This window comes from Diaporthe batatas (assembly GCF_019321695.1).
Source record: "Diaporthe batatas strain CRI 302-4 chromosome Unknown Contig00007, whole genome shotgun sequence".
Lineage (NCBI taxonomy): Eukaryota > Fungi > Ascomycota > Sordariomycetes > Diaporthales > Diaporthaceae > Diaporthe > Diaporthe batatas.
The window spans coordinates 481267-497730 of NW_025408554.1; the positions used below are offsets into that span (position 1 = coordinate 481267).

Genomic DNA, 16464 nt, shown 5'->3' on the forward strand with positions numbered 1-16464 from the left:
TTTTTATATATATTTATTTTATATAATATTAAAAAAATATTAAAATATTTAATATAAATAATTTAAATAAAAAGTTAATAAAAGTTTAAGTTATATATATTTTATAATTATAACCTTTCTAAGGTTAATTAAATAGAGTAAAAAAGGAAAAATGTGAGCTGCGACCGTGGTTCGAACACGGGACCCCAAGATTTGCAATCTTATGCTCTACTGTTAATTTAGTTAGAATTGAAGGTCCAATTGGTGGTTAGGGAACGAAATCACTTGCCCACTGAGCTATCACAGCGTGATTCGGGGCCGTAGCCGTTTTCGACTTGTTTCGGAGCCCGAATTAATACTTTATAAAGCTTAGTCACTAAGTCCGAAGAAGCCAGCTCTCATCTTATCACACACAAACCAGCACCTAAAGGTAGCTAAAATTTATAGTTTTAAATAAAATAAATATTTAATTAATTAATAATTAAATAAATAATTTATATATTATTTATTATTTAAAAATTTAATATATTTTTTAATATTAGTTTTAATATAAGTAATAAAACTTATTTTTAAATATAAATATATATAATTAAAAGTAATAAGTTTAAGTAAGAAATAGAAAGTTTCATAGGACTTCCTTAGCCTTACTAGAAGTAGGTAATACTTCTTATATGTCTTCCTACTAAATCCCAAGGTTCTCAGAACAGCCGCAGCAGCTACGGCGGCTGTGGCAGTATTTCTTTTCTTTCAAATACCAAGGCCATATTCGTGGGTGTCCAATTTCCAGATTGAAGTATGTCTCGAGGCTAGGGGATGTCTCGATGCTACCTACGGAGGAGAGAAGAGAAAGCTGCATGTGGTCGGGATCCGCTGCCTAAAGAAAAGCAAACCAACAGCGCCAGTCAGGGCCTGCCACCCTCTTTCTTCCGAACGATGGTCCTCCCCGATGTACATTCTAGGCCGTTGCTGACCTGGTCCATCCCTTCTCATCTTACAACGAAAGAAAGACCTGTTGCTGCTTGAACGCGGTGCAGGAACGGCCCAGGGCCACGACTGTCTCCGTCTCGCACACCCGCACGGCACAACACGGTGCTTGGAGATGGCGACCCGGATTCGCATCCACGGGCAAAGGACCGACCACACGCACAGAGAGCCATGGCGAAGAAGGAAAGAGAATCAAACCGGAGTCAGCCAGTCAGTCATCCAGTCTATCTACACATAACAACACTGTACATTCTGTTGGAGATGCCAAAACCCAGCAACACCAAACAGAAGTCCTCCCGTCGAACAACTTCTGTATGTCTGTCTGCCCAATCCACCCATCTCCAGTGTGTGAGCCAGCTCGGTATAGCATCCGCTTCGTGTTCCATTGCGTCGTGCCTCCTTCGTCTCCTCATTGTACTTTGTGGATTCTTCTCTCCCAGACACACACCGCACACGCCCTGGTCTATTAAAAAAAAAATGTGCACACCTTCAACGAAGCACCACCAAGTCCCAAGTCCCAGTCTTCCTTCAAACCTTCACCGGCCGGCCCTCTTCGACCGCCAATCTCGCCACACCACGTCCCAGCGTCAACCATCATAACATGTAAGGGCAGCAGACCAAGAACCCCCGCCGTATCATGCATGCATTTCCGTTCGTGAACGCATATATTCCATGTGTGTGAACAGCAGCAGCAGCCAAACCCCACCGACCCAGTCTAAATTTCACGGAACAAGAGGGAGAAACCATGAAGAACGCGACAAGCCCGGTTGCCCAATCTTGTTTTGGGAAAACACAGAGAACCAAACCGCCCGCTGCGCCGTGCAAAGGTGTTTCTCTCTTTTATGTTACGTGTTGCATCGTTCATCCAAACTCGGCTCCGCCAACGAAGTACAGCCAAGCCTCCACCAGCCCCGTGCTCAGAGGAACATTTTCAAGGGGGGGATTTAAACGCCCTCGGTGCGTGCCTACTCTTGAGAAGCCGATGCACGCCCACCACATCATACACGGTAGATGGAGAGTGTTCGTCTACTGCACTTGGCTGACAATCTCACTAGCGCGCGCCAGGGACTCTACCATTTGCTGGCACTCCTTCCGCCGCCTGATCGTGTAGTCGCTCTCCTTGAGGAGGTCGTCCAGTTCCGCCGCCCGGTACATGTTCTCGAGGAGCTCGCGCTGCATCTCATCCTTGGTGAACCTGTAGGTGGGTGTTAGCACGTTTCTAACCAATAGATTGCTGGTTGTCCATTTTGTCTCAGGGCACATTTCAGAGATACATACGCTACGAGGTTGAGCATGATAGCCTTTGGAACCATGTCGATCATGGTCCTCTTGACGATGTTGTAGTACGACGAGATAAGCAGCTTGATGACCTCGACCTCGATGTTCTCGCGCTCGCTCAACGTGCCCGAGGCCTTGAGTGTCGGTGGTGGGGCCTCCATGGCGGCGGCCTTCTTCTTGTTCTTGGCGGCGAAGAAGCTGCCAAAGAAGCCGCTGTTGCCGTCGCCGCCTAGGTTGGACTCTGCCAGGGTCGGGCTGGCAGCCCGGACAGGGGTGCTCGACAGGGCCTTGCCGGTCTTTGGGTCCACCTGCACAGGCTTGGGGTTGTGGCGCTCATTCACGATGGCCATGGCGCGGTGGCCGTTGAGGAAATCTGGATGCCCGGTGTTGACGTAGATAGACTCCATGGCCACGAGGTCCTTGACCAGCTTGTTGGTCGGCTCCATTGCCTTCTTGAAGAACCCAATCACAACGTTGTGCATCTTCTCCTTGAGCGATGGGTAACGGCGGTAGAGCGCCTTGCTGAGCAGTTGCGTGAGGATGCGGACCAGCTCGTCGTAGACAAGCGACACGCACTTCAGGCTGGGCTCCTCCAGGCGCTTGATCTGCTGCTTCACGATGAGCTCAAAAGCGGTGGTGCCGACAAACAGGGCAGGGGATGATCCAGACGAGTTGTAGAGGATGGTGCGGATGTCGACGTCCTTGACCATGTCAAAGGGGTCCACCGCCTTGACACCGTTCGCGTACAGCTCGTGGAAGACAAAACTAATTCTCGCACCGCCCGACAGCTCGGTACTGGAGAGTTCGGTGTTGTTTCCGTCCAGCACCGTCCGCCACTCGTTTGTGAACTCGGTGATGATGTTGAGCACGATGTTGGCGCTGTTTCCCAGCATCGAGGGCCCGAGGCTCTCCAGCTCGGACGTATACTTCTGCAGGGAACTCGAGATCCTGGCCTTGATGTCTGGCAGCGTCTGCTTGATGTGCATCATCAGGATCAGGTTCAGCTTCCGCGCCAGGTATGGTGTGCCGCAGTAAGAACTCTTGTTACGATAGGCCTTGTGGTTCTCGAAGAATGCCCGCTCGGCCTCAAGCGCGGCCTGGATGGGCTTCTTGTTGTCGATATCCCTCTGGCCACGGTTCACAACCGGGACGTATCCCATGCGCAGCGGGATGATGCGCCCTGCCAGGATGTCGACCACGTCCGTACCCTCGTCCATAAGATCAACCTTGGTCAAGACACCGATTGTCCTCTGACCCTCAGGGTCGACCTCACGTGCCAGCTTCAAGCCATCCGAGTTGGCCAGATCGATGTTTGCCGCCGTGACGGCCAGGATGATGGCGTTCGACTTGGCAATATACTTGACGATCATGTCGCGGATCTGTCTCTCGATGTCGCGCGGCTGGTCACCAACAGGTACCCGGGTGAGACCGGGCAGATCGACGAGGGTCAAGGTCAGGACGTTGGGGGAGTAGATGCGCAGGTTGATAGGGGCTGGCGAGATGCCGGCGTTGCGGCCGACCTTTGCCTCGGTCTCCTTGCTGATCTCATCTCGTATCTTGTTGAAATCGTAGAACTTCTGCCCTGGTATGTGCAGGAACTCGCCCCATTCGTCCACGTTGGCGGCCTTGTCGGTAGTTCCCTCAACGCCTTCACTCTCGCCGTTGGTCTGGGCAGTAGCAGGACGGTTGATGAGTTGCAGGACGAGAGGTCGGCGCGTCACGATTCCTGAACCTCGAGGCAGACTGCGCGACAGAGGGTCAGCTGCGTCTCCTGGGACATCCTTGCCTCAACGCTGTGTGTGTGATATGGGAGCCCGACTTACAAGTCTCTTCCCACGATGTTCTCCAGTACGGAACTCTTTCCGCTGGACTGACTGCCAACGACGACTATTTGGGGGAGGTCGATGGGGTTGTTGACACCGACGGTTGTGAAAACATCCTGAAGCTTGTTGACGAGTCTGAGGCTGGTTGTCAGCATCTATATTCCAACCCATTGCTGCGAAAGCTTGTCCGCTGGGTGACTCAGGCTGAGACCCCTCCGGAAAGGAGGCGCACTGATTGCCACGATGGTGGGGGTAATAGCGGTGATGGCACGTACGTGATAAGCGCAGGGTCAGAGATACCGCCCGGCTGGGAGAAGTTGCCAGACATGTTGGGTGGTGAGGCGGGTGTTGGCGATGTCGAGCCGGCGGCGGTGGTGGGATGCCAGAATCGAACAGGCTGTATGTGTGTGTTGTGGTTGTTGGGCTGGGCTGGGCTGGGTTTCGCAAAGACGGTTGGGTATCGTCACAAAGGGGCGGTGGGCGTCGCAAGGGAGGAGGGGCCTTGCTCTCCTTTGCAGATCTTCTCGTCTACTATCAAGAGCTCTGATGGGTTTCAGAAAGGTGCGAGTCGGCAATAGAGCAACAGACGAGCCCGTCGCAGAGGGGATCGCATCAAGGAGGGGATTTTGCTGATGAAGGAAGCTGGTCTTGATTTCCAGGGTGCAGCACAAGCAGGCCGGCAGTCAGTCACAAGGCGATCTATGTTGACGTACTAGGGTGCTGTACGTACGTAGGTAGCGTATCGGGCCTGCCCAGGTGCTTTGCTGGCTTTCCGAGCCAACCTTGCAGGGTTAGCGTGGGTTGTGAGGAAGGAAAAGCCACCTTGGGCGGGCCCTTGGGGGCCACAATTGAGGGGGGGGCAGACGGCGGGCAGGTAGGTGCTGTGGCTGAAGCGTCGAGGCAGCCTGTCTCCAACAAAACGAACTGGGGCCCCAAAGTCAGCCAGCAGCAGGCACATGCTTCTCCTGTTGCTTGCCAGGGGTAACGCGGCCAGGGCCGTCTCGGGTCAGATGGACCAATATTTGTCCCAGTCCATCTCTACTGTGTAACTTGTTCGTCTGGGTGAAGTGTAAGTATGTAATAGTACTCCTATTGACTTGGGTTTGCTTCCTCGCCGTAATAGTAATGCGCTGTGCGACAAACACCGTACTGCGTGCTGCCACTCGTCACATGCCTGGATCGCAGTCGAGTCTACAGCCAGGGTAAACATTGCAGTCCATGTAAATAGATTTCGTTATCTGATGCACGATGCTTCTATGATTGGGGATTCACCAGTGAAACAACTGGCTACGCTGCGATGTGTCTATACTTGACCACTTCCCAATCGAGGTCCTTAACCCCTCGATCACCCAGGCTTTGGGACGGTGAGTCACGATGGGTATAGAAGCCCCTTCCATCCCACGTGGACCTCCCTCCATTCCATTCCCATCACAATGATGAACTCTAGCTGCTCCACCCAGCTTCTGTGATCCGAGACTCCGCGGTAATTCATCCTCCTGGCCCGGTTGTATTCCACTTTCGCCAACGGCTTTCCATCTGTCCAAGGAGCAGGGGCTCTTATACTCCTGTGGCCGCTTAGTTCCCGCGTGTTCCTAATTAACCCCCTGTGCAGCCCTCCTGAACGCCACGGGCGGAAAGGGATCGCCGGTAAAGATAAACTCCTAACTAATGTGATTAGACACTTGTATGTACAAGGCCAATGACCAATGCAATCAGCGCCTGCCTTCATCTGTGAGCCTGAATGCCAGCTCAGGGTTGGGCGCCTGGTATCACGACAGCCTGGATCCCACCCATGCACCGTCCTTAGACATGAAGCGGTACCATTCGCTGGCCGGGTAGAGGCCTCGAGACCCCCTGGATGGGCTGGGGTGGGCGGGCCAGCCAAAATCCTACTTCTGGCGACAGCTGCCCTCTACCTCGTTCATTCGCTCTCACTCGGCATGCTTCTCGCTCTGCTCAAGAACTCGAGCCTTGTTCGACCATCTGAAAAATGTCAGACACTATGCATGGGTAAATCTCATGGACCAAGGACTTACAATTTAACAATACCATCGTCGCCACAGGATGCGAGGAGGCACGTGTTAGTAGGGCTCCACGCCACGGCATTGCATCTAGGTCGGTGACCATCCAGCTTTGCGACTACGTGTCCGCTGTTCTTGTGCCAGATGTACACGTTTCCATCTGTTTTGTGCCCGTTAGCCAGGAGGCGCCTTCAGGACGAGGCGGATAAACCCTTACCTTCAGAACCACTAACGACAAAATTCTCGTTTGCGCCGCCCAGATTGCTTCTAATGAGGAATTCGCCACCACTGTGGCCTTTGTACTTCTGCACGCACGTCCTGCTGGCAATATCATACACCCTAGCCTCCCCGTCCTGGAGGTTGACCAGAAGATACTTGGAATCCTTGGTAATGCTCACTGACGTAGGCCTACAAGGCAGCGGCATGTCGTATTTCAGGGTCTTCGCGGGGAAGTCGTACACGTGGACGTGGACCTCGTCGTCCATAGCCACGAGGTAGCGGCCGTCGGACGAGAGGGCCAGGTCCTCAGTGCGGTTCTTCTTGCTCCAAGTATACAGCTTTTCACCTCTGAGGTTCCACGTGCATAGGGACCGCTCTCTGTCGAACGCACCAAGTACAAAGGAGCGGCCATCAGGGGCCCAAACGCAGCTGCTGATAGGCTCTGAGAATCGCTCGAGTCGCTGTAGCTCCTGTCCATTCTATAGACGTACATGTCAGTAACAATGTTGGTTGAGTGCCGGGGTTGGATCCACTCACGGTCATGTCCCATATCCGAGCATAACCGTCCCGGCCACATGTCACAATCTTGGTGTCGTCCGGGCTCCACGCTATGTTGCCGACGCCAGCACCACCCAGGTCGGTCAAGGCGAGAGCCAGTTGAAGTGTTTCCGTGTTCCAGATATAAACCGTGCCAGCACTGCCACAACCTGCCAGGAACTTGCCATTGTGGGAAAAGCGCACCTGCCAGATCTCTTTCTTCTGCACGTGAGCCTCGACGAGTTCGATGAGGACTTCGGTGGGAAAGCGGCTGGGGTCGCACGTATGGTCCGAGTACAGAGATGGCGAGGATGAGCTTGTGTGCCATATACAGCTTTCGGCTTGTTGGTCCTTGAATTGCTGCAACAGCACTGCCAACCGGTGTTCTGGTAACATGACTGATGGTGATATGCATCCTGTAGAAGGCGTTAGCTGGAGTCCCCGGAGCCGAATGACAGCGGGCCAGGGGTCTGGCTCATACTGGATAGTTGGGACAGCAGGTTGTGCCTGGATTCACCATGCGCTCCGTCCCAAGCCGCCTTGGTTTTGACGTCTTCTGGTGTTCTGCACATGATAAGAGGCGAAAGCGACTCGGCGCCGTTGCGATTCAGAGGTGTCAGTTCATTGCGTAGTACCGTCAGGGCGGGCCTGTAGTCCCCTTGCTCGAGTAGCTCGAGGAACTTTTGTTGGCGTATGCGGAACCTCATATCGTCACGGTCAACCCCCTCTGCTAATACCAGGCCGTTCCCGGCCCGGTTCGCACCGTCGCCAGCAGCCGCGGCGCCAAACAGCAGCTGCTCTGCCTCGGTCCACTTCCCGCTCAGCACCGACGCCCTGAAGGCGGCGACCGTCGGGCTCTCGAGCTCGTAGCCGCTCTCCCTGCTGAGATTCTCGGCAGCGGACTGGTAGCCCATCTCGGAGAGGGCCTGGATCATGAGGCGCGTGACCTCCTCCCGGTCATGGCCGATGTAGTCGCGAGGGGGGTCCCGGGCCGCGGCCTTCCCATTTTGCACCGAAGAACCATTTACCGAAGAACTAGCAGCCTTGTGTGTTCCATTAGTCGAGGGCACAGGGAAGGATCGTTGTGGTGCCCGAGGTTCGGTGGTGACCGCCCTGGTTGTCCCGTTTGAACTTGCCTCTCCATCGCCGTCGGCTGACATGCTGCCTGTGCGCGTACGCTTGGACGCCCGCGAGTCGCTCGAGGTGGTGTGCGTGGCGGGGGAGCTCGAGGCCCCTTCGGGGGGCTGGGCGGAGCCGTCGTCGGCTTCGGCCCGTCGTCTCCGGCCGAGCACCTGGCGGGCGGCGGTGTCTGCGGTCGAGCCACGAGCTCTGTGCCTCGTCGGGTCTGGGCTGGGGGTGTTCACGGCTGGGTCGGTGGTGTGGCGCTGGGAGGCCGCAGCTCGGGTCGAGGGTGAGGTAGAGATGTCAGTGCTGTGAGGAGATGGAGGGCGGGTCGTGGTTGATGGGGTTTCGGCGCTGGATGGGGTGGATATGGGGGCGGTTGAACGAGGGCTTCGTTCCGCCACGGCGTCTTCTGCAGGAGTCTCTATCTCCCGCTGCGTACGTCCGCTGACGGGGCGGAAACGAAGGAGGTGGGTGATGGGATGTCGGGGCCTAAAGCAGGTAGGTGGTGGGTGTTGGTTCAGGTGAGCGTCGTTTGGCTGCTAGAACAGGGTCTCCGGAGCTGTTCCTCAGTTGGTCTGCCTGCCCGTCCGTCCGTCCGTCCGTCTCTCTCCGTCCGTCTCTCCGTCCGGCTTTGGGGGAGTGTCTGGGAAAGTCGTCCTGGGAAAGATGGTGCTAGGCGTGTGGTTGTTTGCGTGTCTGGATGGTTTATGGTGCAGGCGGAGTCTAAGTGAAGGAAGGGTCAGGAGGGCCTGGATGACGGCACCGCAGGGCGTGGGTCATCTGGACGTGCGGCAGGCTGCTAGCAGAGGTTGCTTATCATGGCTGATGCTTGTTGCTGCTCCCGTTCCCGCTGATCGTCCCTAGCTTGGCCTGCCCTGGCCTGGCTTGCTCCCTGTTATCGACAGCGTCAGAAAGAGGAAAACAGATTATGCTGCTGCTGATGCATGTAGTGGTGGTGGTGGTGGCGGTGGTACTGGTAGTGGTGTGGTGTTGTCCAACCACAGGAGCACTGCCAGCTGCGGGAGAGGTGATGGTCTGGTTGAGGGGGACCGACACATGTGGTCAAAGAAGCAACTTGTACAAGGTGGGATACACACCTGAGCACCCACCCGGCAAGTACCTTCTGGACAGGGATTCGTTGGGCTTGGAGAAGATTGGGGGTAGGCGGCCTGTCTGCTGGGACTGGGGACGGTGGTGGGGAAAGACACCTTATTATTCCCTACCTACCTACCATAGCGCTCACTAGGGGTTTTTTGAAAACGGTTACTAGACCGTCCCTTCCGCTTCAAAACGGCACCCTAGGCAGTCCCTGGTACCTTAGAACTGTTTCCTTACTAATACTCTCCGGCGACGGCTATAAGGTACATCAGTATCTTTCTTTAAGACTAGAAATTCTTCAAAACCAAAGGATTCTTCAAAACCCTCCCTTTCCTCTTAAGACCTTCCCTTTCCCCTCAAGACCTTCACCCAGAGCCCTAGAAAAGAAGGGGAAGGAACCCAACCAGACGGCCAGACAGGCAAGCAAGCAAGCAGAGGGCCAGCCAGAGGTCTATTCCAGAGGGGAAGACTACTAGAGGAATGGGAGAGGAATTCTCTCTCGGCCAGTCTTTACGCCGAAGCAAAAGGGTAACATTAGGGAATTCTAAAGACCAGGCTTCTCAAGACCTGGTTTTCTTCCTGAAGACCTGGTCTTCTTCCCGAAGACCTCCTTCTTACTCAGAGAGGGTACTGGGGAAGGAAGGACCGTTGGGAGTTATAGCCGTCGCCAGACCGTAATAGGGTGGGGACGATTTTCAAAAACCCCTAGGGGCGCGGTACGGTACCTACCTACCTACCTACCTAGGTAGGTAGGTACTTGTAGGTAAGTACTCCGTACGAAGCATAGCAGCCCGGCCCTTAGTCGAATTCGTGTACAACAACAACAGTACCGAGACCTGTCCCTCAAAAGATCCCGAAGCATATTCTCAAAGGTTGGGTTCGTTGTGTGTGACCGCAATGATTCCCCCTGGCCTTACACAGAGTGCCTACTAGCAGGACTAGGTAGTCCATCTACTCAATGGCGTCACATGTGAGCAGCACCAACGGTGCGAGCTAGCTAAAAGACGGCTCATATCTCGTCAGGACCGTTCACTAAGATAATGAATGCGTTGCCCGGCGCCAACGGCGGCTGAGGAGGGGTAACACACTCTCACTTGCCTTGCTGGACCGTTTCTGCTCCCGTTGTGTTGGAGGCAATCCCGTCGAGTCTTCCAATTCACCAGGCTCACAATAAATTTGGATCGGGTGAGGTGCCGAGTTGCAGAGCCGAGAGAGTATATTCCAACGCCCCCCAGCTGTTGTATTTGTTCATTCAGTCTCATTAATATGGCAGCCTTTTGCAGCCCCCCACCAGGTAATAATCCTTTGTCTCTTCTCAAACTCCGTACTCAGCTGCGGGCCTCGTCCGTGTCTCCAAATGTTTCAACACCCTCGACCCGGGCGCTGGCGACGGGCCAGGCACGCTAGAGTTACAGCCAGCTGGCGTGCCCCAGGCGATTGGATCCAACCTCAGCTGGGCGTGGGCGGCATGAAAGCCTGCCTGCTGCCTGTCTCATCGCTCTGTGGCGCGCCTGCGATGCTGGACGCATGATTCGCCTCTCTCGGCTGCTCGCGTAGCACCCGTAAGGTTCCAAGGTTGGGTTGCGAAAAGGTTGGGAACCCCCTCCTCCTCTCCAGCCCGTCCTCGCCCTCGGACTTGGAGGCTTAAAGAAAGCCCAATGATAGGGGCCAGCGCACCTGAGACAATAGCAACCGGCGGCTATGCATTGCCTCTTGTTCGTTCGAGGCCAGCCTGTTTTGCCCATCTCACCAGCTGTTTCCCCCATTACTCTGGTGCCCCACCTAAGTACTTCAGTAATTGATCAAGTCTCTCCATTCCTCTTCACTGTGTACATGTAATACACAATACACCATTGATAGTAGCACCCGGCTTACACCTTGGCCCAGCGGGCCGCGGAACCCATGTTATCCGAGGGTTTTGCCCCGGCGCCTGAGCGCAACCCTCACCTCTACGGACCGAGGGCGAGACAGAACAGGGCAAAATGCTCACAGCTGGCCGCTGATTTCTTCAGGGACAGTGTCAAGAGGGCTCGCGAGCGGAATCTAAGGTAAGTGCCCACAAGCCCCAGCCGCGCTGTTGGGTCGATCGGCGTGCTGAAGCCACCCCCAGGCAGAATGAGTTGGAGCAACGCTTGAGAGACCCGAGATGCAATCACGAGACCTCGTGGATCAATGCAGGGAGGCAGGAGGCCAGGTACCTGCGGTTTCTCAGGACCCGCAATAAGGCTGACGACTATGAGACCATCAAGCTCATTGGGAAGGGCGCCTTTGGTGAGGTCAAGCTGGTCCGCAAGAAGACGGACGGCAAGATCTATGCCCTCAAGTCCTTGGTCAAAACCCAGATGGTTGCTGGAGACCAGGTCGCCCGGGTGCGTGCCGAGAGGGACATACTCGCAGAGTCTGACAGTCCATGGGTCGTCAAGCTGTACACGACATTTCAGGACACCAGGTTTCTGTACATGTTGATGGAATTCCTCCAGGGAGGGGACCTGATGACTATGTTGATAAAGTATGACATCTTCAGCGAGGATATCACACGATTTTACGTGGCTGAGATGATAATGGCTATCGAGGCTGTTCACAAACTCGAATTTATCCATAGGTAAATCCACCAGCCGCCAGAACGTCATACTTCTCACCAGCTAACTTTAGAGACAGAGATATCAAGCCAGACAACATCCTGCTGGATCGGGGCGGTCACGTCAAACTCACAGACTTCGGCCTCTCCACCGGCTTCCGGAAGCTACATGACAACAACTACTATCATCAGCTCTTGAACGGCGGTGCAGATGGTCCATCACGGAATTCCCAGAACTTCAACCGATACTCCGTGAACATCGATCAGATCAGCCTGACCGTTAGCAACCGCGCACAAATCAACGAGTGGCGCAAGTCGCGCCGGCTGATGGCCTACTCTGCTGTTGGCACGCCGGACTGTAAGACAGAGATAGCCCCTGAGTCCGTATTCCAACGCCGCTGACGGATCACTGATCTTGTTGCAGACATCGCGCCCGAGATCCTGACAGGCAATGGGTACTCGTTTGACTGTGACTGGGTACGCGGATATGTCCACTTTCCCTCCGCCTCAGCACCAAATCTAACTGGCCTGAATGCAGTGGTCGCTCGGCACAATCATGTTCGAATGTCTCGTTGGATGGCCCCCATTCTGTGCGGAGGACCGACGTGACGTCTATCGCAAGATAGTAAATTGGCAACACTGCCTCTACTTCCCCGATGACGTTCGGGTTGGCCACTACGCCGAGCATCTAATTCGGAGGTACGTCCCCATACATGCGCAGCACATAGCATCCATCCATACATTTTTGACATTTTTCTTTTCTTCATCGAGATTTGATTTGCAAATCGAAACCCCGATCCATGTCTTGAAAAAAAAAGACACGGCATGGAAGGGACAAGAGAAAAGGCGCATTTATCTAAGCAACCTCAAACACAGCCTGGTCTGCAACAGCGAGAATCGCCTCGGCCGCGCCGGCGCCCACGAGCTCAAGGGCCACCCTTTCTTCGCCGGCGTGGACTTTGACAACCTCCGCCGCTTCCGCGCCCCGTTCGAGCCGCGCCTGTCGTCCGAGATCGACACCGCCTACTTCCCCACCGAGGACCTAGAGCAGCAGGCCGCCAACGCGATGGAGATTGACGGCGGGGGCCTCGAGGCCGCCGCGGCCCCCGACCAGCACGAGACGCCCGAGATGACGCTGCCTTTTATTGGGTATACCTTTAAGAGGTTTGAGAATAACTTTCGTTAGGGCGTGGAGGTGTGAGCGGGTGTGCTTTGCTGGTGTTGCTAGGCTTGCTTGTCCCTTGTGGTCTGATGAAGTAGACAGCTGGCATTCATGCTGGCGCTCCTCTCGAGACTTGAGAACCTTGGGATGGATATTGGGCAATCCGCGGCGGTCCATCTTGTACATAACTTTTCCCATTCATCCTCGTCCTCGAGTTCGTGCTTCTTTTACCGGTAGCCAAAAGCAATGGAGCTTGCACTTTTCAGACCGGTGGCACCGTGGGTATTAGGGCTGGGATGATATCTACTTATTAGTCCCCCTACTTCTCCCAAACTTGACTCATTCTCTGTATTTTACAAAGGACAATCTTGACTACGTATCGCCCAATCTGACTTTCGATACATGGAACAGCTCATACTTCGTCTCGTGGTTAGAAAGCATCTTTTTAAGCTCGTCAATCATTTACGATACTTATTGTCGTCCAAAAGCACACTAGATCTACTTCAATTCTCATCTAGACATGTTGAACTATCCTCACGATAGATGAAGAACATTCTGAAGCTGTCCTTGCCATCGGACCCGTCCATGCAACGCATCATCATGGGTATATACATATATACCTAGCTACAGCATGCAAATAACCCTATGGACGCTGCGCAAGTTGACTCAGAGCGATATTTAGCATCGTGTAACGTACGAAGTACTCCAGCAACTAGGCTTCCTGTTGGATTAGTTTGTCAAGTTTTACACGCGCTAAATGCCCCTGAAACAGTTGTCGAAGGCCGTCGACCTCGCGTGTCCTTCAGAGATTACAACGCAGTCATAAGTCTAGCTCTTTCGACCATCCAACCATCAGGCTGGAGATCCTGCGTTGCCAGAAACAAAACCTCTCAAAACCGGCATCAACCTCGCAAACGACTTCAGCCTTCCATAAGATATGTGTTCCTTCCGTCCTCCCCCCTGCGCTACCGGTACCTCTGTCAAGGTTAGCAAGGATCACCACAATCCTGCAGCAACATTGCCCCCTTGACACATATGCCTCCATCCCCCCTCTGCCCCCCCCCCCAAAGACGTCGTGACGAAACAAGCATGCCTGAGTGCAACCCGTCCTTGCTCAGTTCTCGCTTTCTCAAAGGCCCACCACGCTGCCGACGTTCAATACGGTCACACCGCATATTTGAGATCTCACCCTCTCACACATGCAGGTGCACGTGAGTAGGGCATTTATCTCGTTACGAACATCCGGGCTTCAGTGGATCGATCGCTGGAAGTAATTTGGCAAAGTCGATGGATTGGCTTCAACAGGGAGTCAAGCGTCATGGTGTTGAAGCCAGCATTGCTTGCTGGTAGCTGGTATCCCGAGGGAGAATGCTACCACCAGGGCATCACTACACGAGGAATTATCCGAAAATGTTTCAGAAGTATGAAACAGTATCGACTACTCGTGGAACCACGACCAGGACGGCGGGTTGAAATTACAAGTTGATCAGGAGGTATCATGGGGAGCACCACCCACACCCTTGGGACGGCGACATGACCCAAACAGCTCTGTCGGAATAATTCCCGAAAGCGCATCTCTCTTACCATGAACCATTGTAAACACTATGCGCCACAGACGATAGCCTCGTGGTTATCACAAAGACATGGTCCATCTGAAACTGATAGCAGAACTCCAGGCTGAAACAACTCTGATGATCTGCGCAGGGGCGCCGACACTTGTTCTGGCCCATATGCCTTAGGTACAGCTCGCCAAAATCTACCATATAACAAAAAATGCCGTTATCTACCAACAGTTACCTTATAGAGGTAGCAGATAGCACTCAACACCCCGTTCTAGTGCATAGCCGAGAGTGGTCGGTCTCAATAACCCCGATAAGATATCATTTATAACAACCACAGGTGTGACCCGTCAGAGAACCAGGGGTGCGCAAACCTGGGCTGGAAGGAATATAAGAATCTCATCCAGGTCAGCTGTAAGGATGCAACCCTTGCAAAATCGGTAAGACAGGAGACCCAAAAAAGCTGGGGCAGACGGGATCCCAGCAGCTTCTTCTCGTCACTTGACCTGTTCCCCTCCCCCTGCTCGAACAAATCCTATTAACAGCAAACGCAGACGTCATGGACACTCCTTGCTGGTGTTGCTGCCTAGTTGACGGCATGCCCCTCCCTTATTCCCGAGAAGGCAGTGCTTTTCACCCTGCTATTGCCATTACTCGTGGCCATGCCAGGTTGAATGAGTTGCTGAGCAAGCAAAGGCCCGTCTCAGAAAGAAGGAGACTGACTGGCGGGTACCGTAAAGTGCTGCCTGGGATGCGAAGGGCTCGAGCGCCCGGGGCGTTCTCTTCGGGTGGGCCCCCTTTGGACAGCGTACGATGTGATATTGATCGAGGGGTCTGATCTGTAAGTTGGAAATGCGTCACTGCGAACAGGGAGGTAGTGATCTCGTAGTGATCTCGTCTCAGCTGGCGCGCAGGCAGCGCAGGCAGGTCAGCCCGTGGTGGTGATCATCGCTGGATGGGTCACATCAGACTTGGACGAGGAGATGAGTGGCACGGCCAGTTCCGCGTATACTGTGCTGCCGTAGAGCAAGCTGTCAAGCCCTCCATGATCGTGACCATCCTTGCCTGGACCAGCCGGGTGTCGCTGAGCCGAATGCAGAATGGACCTCACGGGACCCGTTGGTGTGGATCATGTCATTTCACATTACCGACAACCCGGATTGCCTCACCCTGTCGATCGTGGTCCTTTTGTAGCTTGCCTTGCGACATGCGGGTCCCCTTGCTTGCCGTGCGTGCTTCCCAGAGACTCGGGTTCAGCCTTTGGGTAGAGATGCCCAGCGCAAGCCTACACGCTAGAGCCACCAAGAGCAAATAAAACTGGGGATCTTCCAAGGGTCTGATGAGAGGACAGTGCAAAAGTGGATGAAAGTGCGTAAAAGAGATGCTTGTGGCAGAGTGAGATGATCTCACCGAGAGTGAAGATGGGCCCTTGGGCAGACAAGCGTACCGACGTGATACGAGTCACCATGAGTATGGACATGACGTCCGCATGGTTAGAGATAAGTTTTTCGGTTGTTGGCTCTCCGCAACTGTCACAGCGTGCACGCGCCTCGCTTCCACAGAAATCATGTCGTTGGTAGGTAGGCCTTCCGAATCCGGCCGTCTCACCTATACGAGGCAAAACCCGCCCGTTGAACCACATGGCTGGTACGATCCGGGGTAAGACACGACGACATTGGGCTTGCGGCGCATGCAAGCAGGTTTCTCTTGAGACGAACCCACTTCTGACGGACCCGTTCTAGTTGTGTGTTTAGCCCCTGCGCTATGTGTGCAGCTGCATAGGCGCGCACAGCTGACGGGAATTTTTTTTTTGTCTTGAAGGGACCTCGGCAGCATCCCAGCACTCTGGGACCATCGCCAAGGACCCCGGTTGCTCCTGGGACTCGAAAATATCTTTCTGTACTGTGTGTCCATGTGGCAGCCTGAGTGGCGGAGCCGGACGGATGTCGAGGACATCGCGGGCTCAACCCCATTGGAATGACACTGGGATTTGAAGCTATCGCTCCGGCTTGATCCCGCATCGATAGAGCAGTACTCCGTAAAGCGAGAGCCGTAGTATGGAAGCCCTGGCAGGTAGGGGCACTGCGAGTCGTAAACTCCG

At 54.2% G+C, this 16464-nt stretch overlaps 3 protein-coding genes across 3 annotated transcripts; 1 reads left to right on the forward strand and 2 right to left on the reverse strand.

Annotated features, from left to right (window-relative positions):
* Positions 1 to 688: 688 nt before the first annotated feature.
* On the reverse strand, positions 689 to 4839 carry KVR01_006764 (dynamin-like GTPase VPS1). The gene is made up of 4 exons (XM_044782722.1): positions 4340 to 4839; positions 4065 to 4199; positions 2242 to 3984; positions 689 to 2158 (listed from the first exon to the last, which is right to left on the reverse strand). Exons 1-4 carry the CDS (start codon positions 4390 to 4392, stop codon positions 1990 to 1992), a joined length of 2100 nt encoding a protein of 699 aa, XP_044644195.1. The 5' UTR covers positions 4393 to 4839; the 3' UTR covers positions 689 to 1989.
* Positions 4840 to 5273: 434 nt separating this feature from the next.
* KVR01_006831 (uncharacterized protein) lies at positions 5274 to 9121 on the reverse strand. The gene is made up of 5 exons (XM_044790624.1): positions 7323 to 9121; positions 6842 to 7257; positions 6303 to 6783; positions 6101 to 6245; positions 5274 to 6047 (listed from the first exon to the last, which is right to left on the reverse strand). Exons 1-5 carry the CDS (start codon positions 7999 to 8001, stop codon positions 5996 to 5998), a joined length of 1773 nt encoding a protein of 590 aa, XP_044644262.1. The 5' UTR covers positions 8002 to 9121; the 3' UTR covers positions 5274 to 5995.
* Positions 9122 to 10395: 1274 nt separating this feature from the next.
* Positions 10396 to 13191, forward strand: KVR01_007008 (uncharacterized protein). Its single transcript, XM_044794197.1, has 7 exons — positions 10396 to 10655; positions 10730 to 11112; positions 11175 to 11666; positions 11723 to 12000; positions 12067 to 12119; positions 12181 to 12341; positions 12519 to 13191. Exons 2-7 carry the CDS (start codon positions 10967 to 10969, stop codon positions 12826 to 12828), a joined length of 1440 nt encoding a protein of 479 aa, XP_044644439.1. The 5' UTR covers positions 10396 to 10655; positions 10730 to 10966; the 3' UTR covers positions 12829 to 13191.
* Positions 13192 to 16464: the final 3273 nt, after the last annotated feature.